Below are 15843 nucleotides of genomic sequence, written 5' to 3'. Positions count from 1 at the left end.
GCCGCATTGGCAGCATAGCACAACGTCACTCGTGGCAAACTGTGAGGTTTCGTTTGAATAGAATACGACTCTTGTCTGCGCATGTCGAGCTCGACAGATGGTAAGCACAACGTAGACCAGGCGTTAGGTACAAGTGAGGCGGAGGGCTGTGCGACTTGAGGCACCGTGGTGTGATTCGTGTCTGATAGCTGCCGCACCGCGGGCGCTTTCTGAGCATCGGGTATTTAAAAATGAAGATCAAGGGAGCCCAGTTACGACTTCTTCGGTATTCCATGAGGAGTTAATTCATACTTGTATATTTTCTTCCTCGAGTGACCGCCAGTCATCTACAGAGCCAAGCTCGCTACTATTCAGTTTTCAGTAGTCTCACGGCGGGATAGACACTTTGCAACAAACAAAATTACGAGCCTCCGTACTTTTCGTAGCATTACAGCTAGGATAACATGCACATCTCTACATCCAGTCTCGGTTGCTGTGGAACACGCACACCAACAGTCACGACGCCAGTGGAATGCTGGTCGTCTGTCTTCTTATTGCTGATTCTGTAGTTGAATTTTTTCGCTGTCCTCTTATGAAACGTAGCTCCAATTACAATGATTTATTGTGTAATTGGTTCTCGAGCGATCTGTATTGATGTCAAGAGTTAGACCCTCGAGCCATGCTGCCGATACTGGCCGTTCAGTGGCGAGCCTTGTTGTCAGCCTGGACCTGAAGGCACGATGCCTCGCGTATATGCCCGTCGCTATCACGTTTAAAATGCAAGTCCCACTCTTCGGTCCTGGCGCTATTTCCTGCTTCCTTGGTGTCGTACTTGTGCTACTTGGAAGTTGTGGAGAGGCTATCCAGAGACGGCGGGCTTGGCCTACTACAAAGATGTTATACGCCCGAAATGACTGGCATCAGTAGCTCAGCTGCAAACTCTTATACCCGTGCCAAGGCTTTCAAGTGAAAAGTAAGCACTGTATTATTCATCAACAAGGCAAGCCATGCTTCGATATCCAGTAGTGACGGAGCTGACACATGACACACCGGCAGTTCAAGCTGGCCGCTAGAGACGTGAAGGAGGGACGTTCTCCAAGGAGACCCATTCCTCATTTTTACCAAGCAAATGGGGAAGGCTTGAGCTTTCAATTCTATGGATAAAAGTGGCGACTGACAATGCACTCTCAGCACCGCTGGGGCAACCTATATGGCTGCAGGTAACATGGCCGAGTCTGGTCAGAACCCACGATAGACGGGCGTTGCCGTACTTTCATAAAAACTGCAGCATTCATCGATATATGGCTTGAGTTATGGCTTGATATACGGCTCGAAATGTTTGGGGGGCCCTTTAAAAGAGGACACTGCACTCGGAAAGCAACTTGCCCAATATCAGATCCTCTTCGGTGGCGCACCACGGGTAGAGTCAACTCTGATCTTGAAGACTCTAACCCAATATGTGAAGAAAGTGCGCCACCCCAAGGACAGTATTTAATAAATCGACCACGCCACCTGCGCAACCCCTGCGTTAAAGGCCAGTGCCGTAATCTCGGTCGTTACGCGATGGGGCTAGGCACACGTGGAGCAGGTGCCCTAGCACGGACAAGAGTCTGAATAAGCACCAAATTCACGATGAGCTCATAAGGCTTGGGGAGAAGTTTTACTGATACCTGGGCCTGGCTCCGGAAATAGCAAAAGGCAGGGTTTCTGATGTTGCGGCGGGCCCGTGATGCAACTGTATCCTGTGGTTCACTGGTTATCCAATACTCAATCTCCGGCCCTTGCCCAAATTGAACAAGATGCGCAGACTGCATGGGAAAGGGAAGTCACTAGGAAACGAGCGTTACACCAAATTTCTGCTCACAGGTTTTGTGTTTTCTAGCAATTTGAAGTTGCTCAGAGGGCGAGGGAAACGCCGCAAGATGCGGAACTCCTCAAACATGGGTTGACCAGTCTGTCTACCTCGCATCTCGAGGAAGGACAGCAACATGGATTCGACCTGACTCACATTGCCGGTAAATCAGGGGCAGCGCTGCGACGGCTCGTCCCAGTGGCGAGAAGTCTGCCATTCAGGATTTTTCGCCCTACCGATCTAGGAACGGGCGAATGAGAAGATTGTTCGGGGATCCTCCAGGCGACTGCGGCTCCGCCGCTATTCAGCTCTTTGGGCCCCTTCTCGGTTACTAGTCAGGACTGTTTCCATATTAATACCGAAGGACGTGGCCGCGTGCCTAGCTTCTCCAGTTTAAGGTGAGCTCTAAGCTTGATGTAGACGCCGCCGACAGCTTCGTCTGGCTTGGCACTTACACGGACGGTCGTGAGCATGTTGGCCAACACTTGCAGGTTCAACAAAGTCGCGCAACTATTACTCTATATAAAAGGGTTCTCGAAACCCATGCTGCAAATGTTTGGGCCTTTTTTTCTTCAGAAAGCAATCGAAGAACCGTCCCTCATTAGGTTCTCTTCATCCTTTTCTAGTCACTCTTTTATCAGCTCGAAGCGCTACCGTGTTGACGGAGACAGCTCTCAAATATGGCCCCCTCTTTGCGCGGTGCTGCGCTCGGGGCTCTTGGCTTCCTATCGGCCGGCTCCGTTTCCGCGCAGTCCCCGAAGCGCATCGGAGCCAGTCCAGGGTTCCGAGGCATGAGCGATGCCTGCCCGGAGCAGTGTATCAACACCGGCGCGGACCCGGCCAACTGGAGCGTCTACCACAACATGGACCAGCTTGCCGCGTGCAAGCAGCCTCTCTTTTACAGCTTCGCCTTGCACGACCCCGTGGATGACTCAAACTCGCACCATCGCATCTATGCCTGCTCGGTGTACGGCGATGACTGGGTCGACGTATCCGGCGCTCAGGCTGCAGCCGTCAGCGACGCTGAAGATCACGAAGTCGAGTACGAAGTCGGCTGGTGGACCAATTCTACCGGCTCCGATGCTGGCATCAGCGGTCTCGCCAAGGAGATGCGCGAGTACGTCGCAAAGGGACATGCTCCCGGCAACGAGACCACGATGCTTTTCGGAAAAATTGGCGGCGTGACTGCCGGTCTTTACATGGGACGCGCGCTGGACAAGCAGCATGTTGCATCCACTGCCCTGTCGGCGCTGCGTGATGAGATTCACTCTTTTGACGGAAGCCGGGGTGACTTGGCCATGCAGCTCTGCGACAAGGACTACGACGCCGACCACATCTTTGGCTTCATGGCCGTCAGCAACGGCACCTTTGACGCCTCTCAGAGCGCCTTCAAAGCCTGGTACGACGGCAAGTGCCTCGAGTTCCCCACCTCTCACAACCTCACGGGCAAGGCCCAGTTCACCTCGGTGCTCCTCTCTTCGGTCAAGGGCTCTTCCTCCAACTCGACGAGCTTCAACGGCACGTCGCCTTCCACTGCCAAGCGCTGGGCCGACCTCGCTGCCCGCGGCCAGTGCCGGACCATCCAAGTCGAGCAAAACGACAGCTGCGGCAAGCTGGCCCAGAAGTGCGGCATCTCCGGTGCCGACTTCACCAAGTACAACTCGGCCGAGGGCTTCTGTGCCAACCTCCGACCCAAGCAGCACGTCTGCTGCTCGGCCGGCGACATGCCCGACTTCCGGCCCAAGCCCAACGGTGACGGCTCCTGCGCCACCGTCACGGTCACCATGGGCGAGAACTGCGACTCCATCGCCGCCGCCAACTCGCTCAAGAAGGAGGACCTCGACGACTTCAACAAGAACACCTGGGCCTGGACCGGCTGCGGCAACGTGCTCAAGGGCGCCGTCATTTGCGTCAGCAAGGGCTCGCCGCCGATGCCCGACCCGATCGCCGACGCCGTCTGCGGTCCTCAGGTCGCAGGCACCAAGAAGCCTAGCGACATGTCCAAGATCTCCGAGCTCAACCCCTGCCCCCTCAACGCCTGCTGCGACGTCTGGGGCCAGTGTGGCATTACGGACGAGTTCTGCACCGACACTGGTACTGGTGCCCCGGGCACTGCCAAACCCAACACCAACGGTTGCATTTCCAACTGTGGCACCAAGATCGTCAAAGGCGATGTTTCTGAGTTCCGTAGCATCGCCTACTACGAAGGCTTCCATTTCAACCGCAAGTGCCTCTTCCAGGATGCGCTGCAAATTGATGGCTCTCAATATACCCATCTCCACTTTGGATTTGGTGACATCTCTCCAGATTTCAAGATCAGCATTGGTGATGAGATGGCCACGTACGAATTCAACAATTTCCGGTTTATTCGTGGGCCAAAGAAGATTCTCTCGTTCGGCGGTTGGGAGTTCTCCAATGCGCCCGCCACCTACGACATCTTCCGCCGCGGTGTGCAGGCCGGCAATCGTGAGGTTCTGGCCAAGAACATTGCCAACTTCGTCAACGACAATGGCCTCGACGGTGTCGACATTGACTGGGAGTACCCCGGTGCTACTGACATTCCCGGTACACCTCCTGGTGATCCCAAGACTGAGGGAACCAACTACCTGAAATTTTTGGTTACCCTCAAGGGCCTACTACCAAACAAGTCCGTCTCTATTGCCGCGCCTGCGTCTTATTGGTACCTGAAGCCCTTTCCTATCAAGCGAATCAGCCAAGTCGTCGATTACATTGTCTACATGACTTATGACTTGCACGGCCAGTGGGACGCCGGTAACCCCAACTCTCAGCCCGGCTGCGACGACGGCAGGTGTCTTCGTAGTCAAGTCAACTTGACCGAGACCATGTCTTCCCTGTCCATGATCACCAAGGCTGGCGTCAACTCGGGCAAGGTCGTCGTAGGCGTCACGAGCTACGGCCGCTCGTTCGCCATGGCCGAAGCCGGCTGCCACGGCGAACAGTGCAAGTACACTGGCAGCCGACTCCAGTCCAACGCGGCCAAGGGCGAGTGTACCGACACTGCTGGCTACATCTCCAACGCCGAGATTAGCAAGATTGTGGGCAACTCGAGCCGGGTCAACGAGCACTATATCGACTCTGGCAGCAACAGCAACGTCCTCGTGTACGATAACACGCAGTGGGTTGCGTACATGACGCCTGCGCTTCGCAAGACTCGCACAAACATTTACAGGAATCTGAAAATGGGCGGCACTACCAACTGGGCCACAGACCTGGAGGACTTCAACGACGCTCCAGAGGGTGTCAAGGACTGGGCCAACTTTAAACTCCAGATCAAGGCCGGAAAGAACCCGCTCAACCACGCCGGCGACAGAACCGGCAACTGGACCAAGCTGACTTGCGACGACAAGTTCTGGACGGAGAAGCTCGACTACACTCCGTCCCAGCGCTGGGCAGGCTTGGACGCCAAGGATGCTTGGACCGACATCATCAACGACTGGAAGCAGTACCGCAAGGACCGACCCAACTCGGCCAAGGAAGAGGGCGCGTTCTCACAGTTCATCTCGTACCTCATTGGTAACCCGCCGGACCCTCACTGTGAGGACATCCTGACTGGAAACAACTGCAGAAACACGTGGGACTGCAAAGAATTCAAGGGCGACAAGAGTGGTCCCGCCGCTGCCCTGATCTGGAACTCGCTCGTCAAGATCAGCTCCACGTACGCCAAGTACCACCAGTCTGTTGTTGATGTTTCGGCTCTGTTGATTGACAATACTCTGTCCGACTTTGAGAACAAGTTCGCTCCTGTGCCGCCGCCAGAGGACCAGTCGTGGCTCAACATCCTTCTCAGCTTCGTCTCCATGGGCGCTCCCATGATTGGGTCCAAGTTCTTCACCGGCGTCATCGCCAAGCTGCCAGCCCTGGCTTCCAAAACGCCGGAAGCCATCGCCAAGGGTGACAAGGTCGTCCAGACCATCATCTCTGGCGGTGTCTCGATTGGTGTCAACCTCAAGGGCAACCCCAAGGTCGACGACTGGACCGACGGGTCTCAGAAGGAGTTTTCGCACTACATTGGCCAGTCGCTCTACGTCTGGGACAACATTACCGCTGTCGACCTGGGCAACCTTTTCGACGGGTCCGACGAGTCCATCAACAAGCTGACTGACCTGATGGCCGACGGCAAGTTCATTGACGGTTACAGCGGAGCCGACGGTCCTCTGAAGCGCGACTCGGAGCTGGCGGTGCGAGACGACTCCAACCTCGGCACCCCCAGCGACGATGAGAAGACGAGCATGAAGGACGCCTTCCTCAAGTCCTTTTACGGGTTCGCCATCCCCGCCATCTGGAAGGCCTCTGGGCACCACCCGTTCATCATCGACACGGGGTTCGACTGCGACCACGACGCGGGCAAGACTCTCAAGTCGGCGTGCTACGAGGGCAAGCGATACCAGCTCGCGGACCCCGACGGCAAGTCGCACCCGTGCGACGAGCACAACTGCGGCCTCATCACCTGCTCGTGCCCGGACTCGGACTTTTCGTCGCTCAAGGGCGCGGACCTGCTCACGGGCAGCGACTGGGGCGGGATCAAGGTCGAGGACATCATCGTCGGCTCCGTCAAGACGTGGCTGCAAAACGACAAGACCAACGGCGGCGGCGACGCGGACCCGACCGACGCGGGCACGCTCCGGGGCCTGCGCGACGAGGACGTGACGACGCCCGGGTACGTCAAGCTGCCCGTGTGCAACCAGGTGCTGGCGCGGCGGTCGTGGGCCAACGCCGACGACACCGAGTCGGCGCGCGGCAAGGACTTTTTTCCCTGCAACACGGACAACGGCAAGGACTACTGCGGCGCCTCGAGCTTCGAGAACCAGGGGTCCGACGCGTCGCCGCTGGTGGAGGACTGCCTGACCATCATCCGCAACATTGAGGGCACCGACGGCTCGTGGAACATCTCGCCGCTCAAGAAGCAGCGCGAGCTGGTCAAGTACGGCTCGTGCCGCTTTGGTGTCACGGGAACCAACATCAAGGGCAACGTCAGCTTCAACGTCGGCGCGCAGGACATTGTCGACATCATCAAGGACGCCATCAAGCAGTTTGGCGGCACCGGTCGCGTGGGCGCCAAGGGCAACATGCAGTGCGATGGCAACATTAAGAAGCAGGACGTTGAGTGGGGTCTGTACTAGAGTTTTCTGCGCTGCTTTGACGACTTTTGGTTGATTGTCAACTATTCATTTCCTTTTTTTTTTTTTTTTTCGTTTTGCTTCAGTATCCCTCCGACTGGCACTGGACTACTGATTCAACAGCCGTCATTCACTCTGACCTATTTTTTTTTCCCGTTCAATTATTGTCAGATGATGTCGTGACAGTTTGACAAGGGGCCTTTATCATGCACATATTTGTTTGGTATTTCCTCAAAGTACATAGTTTAGAAGAACGTTGTTGTAAATTAAAAACCCGGCGTGTAAGTGGTTTCCCAGGTATACATGCGAAACACACATCAGCCGCGGGCCCTTTAGCCTTGTGAAAATTTTGTGATTGACAGTCATTAAAAGAATTAAAAACAAATCGAACATCGTCCTCTGTATATTTTCTTTCTCTTTTTTGTTTTTACGCCATTCTTGCTTCTGAAGCCTTGGTTCCGTACCGGACAGACATATTCAGCACCAATAGGTAGCCACCGTGCGCCCTGTCTCAGCAATTTTGTTTTTTGCGCCAAGACGCCAAAAAAAAATTTCCCGTTAGCATTGCATGACTCCCAGTAGGCCACAAATTCCGGGCAGGCAGAAGGGGACGTGATGCTACGGTACTTGTTTCCAAGTCTTGGCCCGGGTCACCTTGGTACTTAATAGTAGTAGTGGGTGCGACGGGGCTTACAGTGGGTTCCCGGCCGCCCAAAGTGGTCATGGCCGAGCTCTTTGGGGCGATTTCTCCTACTGGGGACTGGGGAATGCCCTGTAACTTGGAGCTGGCTGGCCGCCCCGGCATGTTGGTTCCGACAGATCTCTTTACAACTCATTCTTTTTCCTCTGCAGTTGCTTTTTTTCACCGTTTTGTTTTCTATTCTTCATGCTTTCCATGCTTTTTTTGGTTGTTTGTATCAAAGAAATGTTCAACTAGACTTTCCTTGAGCCAGAGTACACACACGGCCTCTCTCATCTGCCGCCATGAAACCGTCTCTTCTCACACTCGGCATCGCGGCCCGCGCCGCCGCCGCCGGGGGCGTCAAAGGCCACGCCGAAGTAGACGTACTTTTCCCTCGCAACGACACCATTGCGCCGACGCCGCTGCTGCCCGTCGTCTTCGCCGTCCAGAACCCGGCCGTGGCGCGGCAGCTCAACCTGCGGCTCAGCTACCGCGTGATCCCGCACGGCCGGCCCGACGCCGCCACCGACTACGAGCGCGTGCGCCTCAACGCCCTGCCCGGCGACGGCGCGACCTTTTACGCGCACGACTTCGTCACCGGCCTGCTGGACGCCGAGGGGACCTGGGAGTTTTTCTGGCAGCTGCGCTGGAACAACTGCACGTCCTCCTCCTCCTCCGAGGAGGAGGAGGGCGAGGAGCACGGCGCCGACGGGCACTTTGGCCGCGACACGCAGGAGCCGGTCCAGAGCTTCATCTTCACCACGCACAAGGGCAGCAACGAACCGGACCTGGTGGCCGTCGGCGGCGAAGACCGCTGCGGCAACGCCCAGGGCGTCGGTTTTGAGGTCCTCGACGTGCTCGACGTGCCGCCGCCGCAGAACGCGGACATGCTGACCTCGTGCGCCCACCTCGCCCTGCCGGCGCCGACGCCGACGCCCTGCAGCGCCGCTGTGCCTTCAGAGGCCGCGCAGAGCATCTCGTCTCGCATCACGCAGGCGGCCTGTCTCGCCGCCACGCCCGTTGTGAGTTGTCCGCCCGAGGGCAGCGCAGCCGACCGTGCGACGGTGAATGCGGCCGCCGTGGCCTTGTCCCTCGGCTCGGCGCTCTATGTCTTGGCTCTCTAGTAGGGGTGTACCTGCTCGTTTGCGAATGGGCAGTTCACGTTGGTCTCTTCTTTTTATAATGTCGAGGCGCCTCGACTTTCTTGTTGCATCGGGATGGACGTGGCAATAGACAGCGCTAATTAGATTCCCTGTTCAAGTATTTTGCAGATTGAAAAGACTGCCGTATCTGGCTCGCGCCCCTAGATCCGTTCATTCTCCACGCGATACCTACAGTGATGCATTTCTGTTCAACTCATTGCATACTCCCCAGTAACCTTTCATCTCACCTGTCTGCCCCACAAAGCCGGCATCTTTCTCGAGCAGCTCATCGGACATGCACGATACGATTGCTAGCAATGGCAAGCCGAAACAGACATTTAGCCGGTTGGATAGAAGAGTGGAAGCCAATACCAGGCCCGTGTAATTGAAAAGTAATGCAGGTGTATTCGTTAAGATGGCAGAATGTAGTAGAGAGATGCTAGACGTCAAAGACCACATCGCCGACACTCATACACAGCTACGTGCATGGTACGTTCATCTCCTCACTAGCAAGTCCAGCGGAATCGGGTAGAGTCCACGGCTAAAACCCCTATAGGAGAGCAGACAAAGGTTTCAGAGCTCGCTCCCATGATAGTCAATTGGCAGCACCAGGCTTGCGCGCAGTGCCGCGGAAATATGCAACTAGGGCAGAATGTAGGGCAATACAACGTCCAGCGGGGACGCAAGGTAACAGCAAGAATCATCTCACTTGCGAAACCATTGAAATTCAATGCGTAGGTTATTATTCATGGTGTAATATCTGATCCCCTGTACTCGCGTTTCCAGCGAGTCTATGCTAGCCGTTTCGCAGTCATGATCTAAATAGAGGCCTTCACTCTTTTCTTTCTTTTGTGCCAAGTCCAGCGGCCGTTTGTTCCATAAACAATCATTACAGCACTGATCATCACATTCCATGTTCTCCATATTCCTTATATCCAAGACAAGTCATTCCATGGATGCGCAAAACAGCAGTCATCGCCGTGTAGCATGCGCAGAATGGTAACGATCCGGAACGACTCTCGTCTTCGCCAACCAAGTCGTCTCATCTAGGACTCAGCACCAAGACCCTGGAGCTCCTTGAGTACAGCAGACTTGGTGTTGATCTTCTTCATCTGCGTATCTTCGAGCTTCTCGCCACCAGCCAGGCGCATCTCCAAATCTTCAATGGCGCGGACCTTCTTCTGTAGACTGCGAATCTTCTTAGCATGAGGGTTAGCATCAACGGCCCCAGCACCCTGCGCGGGAGCCTGCGGAGCAGCGTTGCCGCCGTTGCGCTGTCCCTGGTTGGTGTTGCTGCGGCTGCGGCTATCACCATTGTTTCTGGAGCGGCTGCGGTAGTTGCGGTCGTTAGCGCCAGCACCACCACCGCCACCACGTCTCTCAGGACTGCGGCCGTCTTTTCCTTGCTGAGGAGGGGCGAGACTGGCGCCTCCGTTGGGCTCCGCCTCAAGTTTTCCATCGCCTTGGTTGTTGTTTCTCTTGCTTCTCTTCTTCTTATTCTTCTTGGCAGCATCATTGTCAACCGGCTCAGCACCAGGGACACCGCGCGCAGGAGCGGGAGCAGAGTCAGCAAGCTCAGCGCCCGGGACGGCGCGGCGGGCACGGCCAAAGCCATTGGGCCCAACATTTTGAGTACCGTTGCTCACAACGTGAGCAGCTCCACCCTCGTCCTCGCGCTTGAAGTGCAAAGGAGTAGCTAGGCCACGTGCACCGGGGGGGCGGTAGGCGCCAGCAGGCTTGCTGGGGGTCTTGACAGTGCCGAGGTAGGTAGCCGCAGAGGCATGTGGAGGAGGGACAGTGGTGAGAGGGTCGCCCGGTGCGGCAGCCTCAGGTGCCTGCGGCCTCCAGACAACGTTGTACAATTCAACCATATCTTCATTGTACATCAGAGTGCCAGCGACATGCCACAGCTTGACGCCATTGTCCACACGAAGGCGCGGCGACGTCGTGGCAGTCATAATATATCGGCTGTCAGGACTCCACTCGCACACGCTGGGGTTGCCACTCTCAATAGTGCACACCTTTCGGTAGTCCTTTTCGAGGTCATAAACGTCAATTTGACCAGCAAGGTTTCCAAAGCCAGCCACGAGGACGAAACGGCCCGTGGGGGAAAAGGTGATTGTATTGCGCGGACCCAGTGGGAACGAGTGGGTGGCAACAGCTCGGTCATTGAAGATGGTAGCCTTGGCAGGCATGTATCCGTAGACAACACCAAATTCGCGGGAGTTGGGCGACCAGGAAACGTCATGGATGGGTCCCTCCTTATCCAGCGAGACACGAGCGTCAAATGCACCGTTTGTGCTCAGAAGATAGAGCGTCGTCTCACCGTAGTAGCTCTTGCCGGAGCGGTCCACATCGGTTTGCGCCAGCACAAGGATGCTGGAGCCGCGCTTGTTCCACTTCAGCTGGACCTTGTCGCCCTTGAAAAAAGTCTTTTGAGAGATGGGTGCATTGAACTGGGGAACATTGAAAACGCGAACCGAGGCGGGTTGACCCTTGAATTTGTTAGCATCGAGACAGAGAAGGGGGCTGTGGGAAAGCGTACCTTGCGCTCTGGTACAAAGACTGCGACAGCGTGGTTCTTGCTTCCGGGAGCGAGAGCGAAGTTAGCGGCTCCCTCCACGCGAAGCTTGTTCCAGACGGTGATGAGATCATGGGTCTCGTAGAACTGCACCTCGTTGGTGACGAGGCGAGCGCAGTATTTTTCGTCGGCCGTGTACTGGAGGTTCCAGCTTCCCTGCTGCTTCTGGACGAAGCGGCCAATGGGTTGCTTATCAGCGGCAGCAACACCGTCCTCAACTGTGCGCCAGATCTTGAGGTTCTTGGTGGCGTCGCCATTGTCATCCTTGGCAGGACGCTCCCAGGTGATGAGAAAGGTGCCGTGGGGGGAGAAGCCGAGCTCGTAGACGTTGACAAGGGGCAAAGTGAGGATGGCGGCGCCGGTAGAGGCATCAATGACGTTGACGGCCTCGGGCGAAGCCCAGCCAAAGTAGCGACCACATGGTGAGTAGGCACAGCAGCGAAGGTTGCCCTCGGGCTTGGTGAAGCCGGGGAGGGGCTCGTAGGCTGGCGCGGCGTCAAAGACGCCAATGTGCTTGAGGGTCCGGTAGGCAAACTGCAATGGAGAAGCCATGGCTAGTGAAAGTCACAGGATCTTTGGAGGGTAGTTGCAGTGAGACGGAGTTGCGTGGCAGGGGTGCAAATGTTCTGGCGCGTGATGCTGCAGGGGCGTTGCTCGGTGGCGTGGGCAAGGCGATGCGGTGTCACGAGAGCGTGATTGGCGCAGAGGGAGACAGCAGGATGTATATGTATCGAGGGAAGTCAGATCCGTCGCTTATAGGATTCGAAGAGTAGTTGATGACGGAAAAGGGAGACGAGGGCAATGCCGAATCTCACCACGAGTCGTCTTCGTCGCCGTGGTCGTTGGGCAACGATTTGGCGGTGGGGAACGGAGAGAGAGCGAGAGGGCAACAAAGAAAGTGCAGTCTCTAGCCGTATAAGCGTGCTCGAAGGGGACACGAGAGAACAGATGCAGAAGCTCAAAGGGATGGAGAGGCGGGCAGGAGAAATTGGCAAGCACCCGGGCAGCGTAGGGAGAAATTGTCGGTCGGCGGCGATGCCGTGATGCTGTGGGGTGAAGAAGGAAAAAAAAGGGAATGGGGACGCAGCAGCCAGAGACGACTCGTAATGGCCTAGATGGGCTACCTAGGTAGGTTTGGAAAAAAAAAAGAAACTGTGGGTGTGCTTGTATTTTTTTTTTTAATGGCACTCGATTGGACGCCTGGGACTTGTTAGGCAGTGCACTTTAGCCCCACTCCTGCGCTGTTCGCGACGCTGCCTGGCTGCCAGCTGCCTTGGGCTTTGACGCTGTAGGTATCAGTGATGGGTAAGTGACAAGAGGATATAAATGCATGAGAGGGAGAGCAAAGAAAGATTGAATTAAGCAAGAAAAAAAAGGGCAGGTTTCAATGTTCCATTGCAAAGCTGATAGTACTCACCTCTCCCTTTTTTGCCTGCCTTTCACGCCCAAGTACCCAAGTATCTACCACCTCCACATGTAAAGGTGTGCCGTACTTCGCTACTTACCTTGGTCGGCACAGCACGTTAGTATCAGTAGGTACTATGGTAAGTACATACCTACGTACAAGTCGGCACCTACCTTACTTACTTAGTGCCTAGATGAGATCTCTACTGTACATGACAAGCGCCGCCATCTTAGCGCATTACAGGGCCCCTTGTGCCACACAAGGACCTGTGACGCTCCCGACACCACCCTGTAGGCACCTGGCACCCGAGCACCCACGGCACGTACCTAGTAGCTTGGCGTGGACGGCATGACGGCCACTAAATAAAATCCACGGTACAAGCAGTTTGCAAGCCTGCCAATCGAAACCCCCACCGCCAACCAACCGACTTTATTCGCCGCCATCATCGACACTAGTCCAAGCCTCCGACCAGGCCATTTGATTCCCTGTCTCCCATGTCATCTATAGCTACGCAACATTTCAACAGGTCAAGTAGTCAATAGCCAATGGCTAGCACATTAGCAGCCAGCCAGTCGGCATAGTCCCACGCAAACAAAACACTTGGATATCATGCATTTCCTTTGTACCCTACGTCAACTGTATTCAAAACACACCCAAACGCCGGCGTCCCACCCGTCTGTCCACTCCAATCCATGCAATTGCTCTTTCTTCCCATCTATTCATAGCTCATCGCCCCTTGACCTTTTCTCGCCAGCCGCCCTTCTCAAAGAGCCACAGCGCCTCCATGGCGTACGCCTTGCTTCCCCTGTGACCGCCCTCCACCATGGCCGCCTCGTTCAGCGTGTCCAGCACCCGCCCGTCCTTGGCCGCCTTCCACACGCCCATGGCGATGGGATCGTCGACCGACTTGCCCCACTCGCCCTTGCCCAGCCGGAACAGGATGCGGCCCAGCGTCTGAAAGGCCATGCATCGCTGCGCCGGCACTGCGCTCCGCGCCAGCCGGGCCAGCTCGCTGACCGTGTAGCCCGCCGCCTCGGGCGCCTCACCGTGGTGGTGGAGGCCCTTGGACGACGGGATCGACCGGCTGACGCGCGGGGACAGGAAGCGCCCGCGAAAGTCGAAGCGAAGCGCAGATACCGGAATCTCTTCGTGCGGGTAGTAGCTGGACTCCTTGTCTGCCACGCTGCCTTCGGTCGGGATCGGCGCCATCCAAGCCAGCTTGCTCGGGTCTGCGGGGAGATCGGGAAAGTATTTCTTGTGAAGGTTCTCGAGGAAGTCGGGGTCGGACGGGTCGAGGTCGGCCACCTTGGGAGGTCCCGGAAAGTGTGTCGATTCTTTGCCGAGGTCAGTTGCCGCCATCAGGTCATCTGGGATGTGCGCAGGCTCTCGATCTTCGTCAAAATCTTCGGGTACATCTTGGAAAGAGACGCTCTTCTTTGTCGCCGCCGGCTTGCTCTCTGCCTCTTTGTCAGCCTCCAACTCCGTCCCTGGTCTCGTCGGTGCTTCTTCAGCCGCTTCCTTTGAGAGCGGAAGGTCAAAGGGAGACGGATCGGTAGGCTCGTCAATGCGTGCGCGCTGCAAGAGTCGCTGCACCAGAGCAGGATTCAGCCCGTTCATCAGGTCTTCCTGCGCCTGCGCAATCTCTTGCGGGGTCATGGCGTCCAGCCTCGATCTGTTTTCCTGGTCTATGCGCTTCTTCTCCGTCTCCTCAAAGCTTTGACGGTCATTTTGCGCGGTCCTTCTCGAAATGTTCTTGGCATCGTCCGGTGTTGAGACATCCGTCATCGAACCGGCAGCTGCCTTGGCACGCTGTTGTTTGAAAGCAGAGCCCGTCCATCGCTTTCTATGCTGCGGGAAGCCAGTTGTTGTGGGCGGCGCATTCGGGAAACTCGGTTTCTTGAGTTCTGCAGTATCCCTTTCCACAATGTCCCCGACGAGGAGCGTTGGATCCATGCTGTGCTCCGATGTGCCTGAGGCAGGTTGTGGTGCGTATCGCAAAAGTTGAAGGCGGCGATCAACCTCCTCGGCCCCGCCTTTGATATTTGCCCAGGCTCTAACAGTAGCATTGGTGGGAACATCCTCGGGCTTTGTAAAGTACGCAACAAAAAAAAGTGAAGAATAAAATAGCATATATTAGATCAAAACGAGAAAAAATAATACATTGGCCTGCAAAAAGAATCAAGGAACGTAGAGTAAAGTAATGGGACCTTGTTAGAAAGACGATCAGGATTCGGGCCTACGCAGGCGAGTTCAACACTACCTCATCCTTTGCCCCCAGTGTGGGCCTCATTGTCGTGTGCATGTTTACTACCGCTTCTGGTGCACGCCTTGTTCTTGCACCTCGGCCAGACAAGATTATTTCTGTGAGAGCTATCATGGGAGCCATCATTGCTTCATCACCTTCCGCCTCCACGGTTGAGTAAGCGTGTTAGCTCTACGAAAGCCAGCTACTAGAGACAGCCCTCCATGCCTGATTGCCGCTACTTAGCAACGACGCGCCTCAGCATCCCGGCATTCGCAAGTTTTTCCCCCGGGACGACGTCGATTCGCATCGTCTTTGGCGTGCTCTACCATTCGTTCCTCACCGAGAACCGACATGTAATTGGCGCTGCCTCGGCTTCCGTTTTCCAGGTTTCTATGTAGCGCTGTCGCTGCGCGGCCACCATGACTTGAATCGTGTCCCTGAGGTACCAAAGTAGAAGCACTTTTTTCAAAATCAAAATCGTCAATTGTTCATCCTGACTTCGATTTGGACTCTCCACAGTTTCTTGAAACAGCTTCTCAATATTCTTCATCTGCCCGTCGCCAATGGTTCTCGACAATAGCGGTCGAAGGGCGTGTTTTGTACGCAACGAAGGTTGCCCCTTCCGGACGCAATTCTTCGTAGGCTAGAAGCACGTGCGTTCTCCCAACGGCACAAGGACAGCCGACTTATGGAAGTAATCCCTGAATGTCTCGTTAGTATGGTCTTTTCTCGGAAAAAAGACCTTACAGACTTGAGCAATGCTCCTGTACTTGCTGGATCCATCAGAGTTGCATGTTACGCCGCTACGGCGACGTAGAG

General features: G+C 55.7%; 4 protein-coding genes across 4 annotated transcripts; 2 read left to right on the top strand and 2 right to left on the bottom strand.

Moving 5' to 3' along the window:
- Nucleotides 1-2511: 2511 nt before the first annotated feature.
- V2A60_007997 (uncharacterized protein) lies at nt 2512-6972 on the top strand (the record flags this gene model as incomplete). Its single annotated transcript, XM_083259275.1, has 1 exon — nt 2512-6972. One exon carries the CDS (start codon nt 2512-2514, stop codon nt 6970-6972), a length of 4461 nt encoding a protein of 1486 aa, XP_083115401.1.
- Nucleotides 6973-7953: 981 nt separating this feature from the next.
- V2A60_007996 (uncharacterized protein) lies at nt 7954-8775 on the top strand (the record flags this gene model as incomplete). Its single annotated transcript, XM_083259274.1, has 1 exon — nt 7954-8775. One exon carries the CDS (start codon nt 7954-7956, stop codon nt 8773-8775), a length of 822 nt encoding a protein of 273 aa, XP_083115400.1.
- A 1064-nt stretch (nt 8776-9839) lies between these two features.
- V2A60_007995 (translation initiation factor 2A) lies at nt 9840-11926 on the bottom strand (the record flags this gene model as incomplete). Its single annotated transcript, XM_083259273.1, has 2 exons — nt 9840-11288; nt 11339-11926. 2 exons carry the CDS (start codon nt 11924-11926, stop codon nt 9840-9842), a joined length of 2037 nt encoding a protein of 678 aa, XP_083115399.1.
- A 1579-nt stretch (nt 11927-13505) lies between these two features.
- V2A60_007994 (RPAP1-like protein) lies at nt 13506-14732 on the bottom strand (the record flags this gene model as incomplete). The annotated part of the gene is made up of 1 exon (XM_083259272.1): nt 13506-14732. One exon carries the CDS (start codon nt 14730-14732, stop codon nt 13506-13508), a length of 1227 nt encoding a protein of 408 aa, XP_083115398.1.
- Between the last annotated feature and the right edge of the window lie 1111 nt (nt 14733-15843).

The sequence above is a fragment of the Cordyceps javanica genome, chromosome 5, assembly GCF_051103115.1.
Source record: "Cordyceps javanica chromosome 5, complete sequence".
Taxonomy (NCBI): domain Eukaryota; kingdom Fungi; phylum Ascomycota; class Sordariomycetes; order Hypocreales; family Cordycipitaceae; genus Cordyceps; species Cordyceps javanica.
The sequence above is the reverse complement of the archived record's forward strand: the minus strand, read 5'-3'. Positions and strand labels throughout refer to the sequence as shown.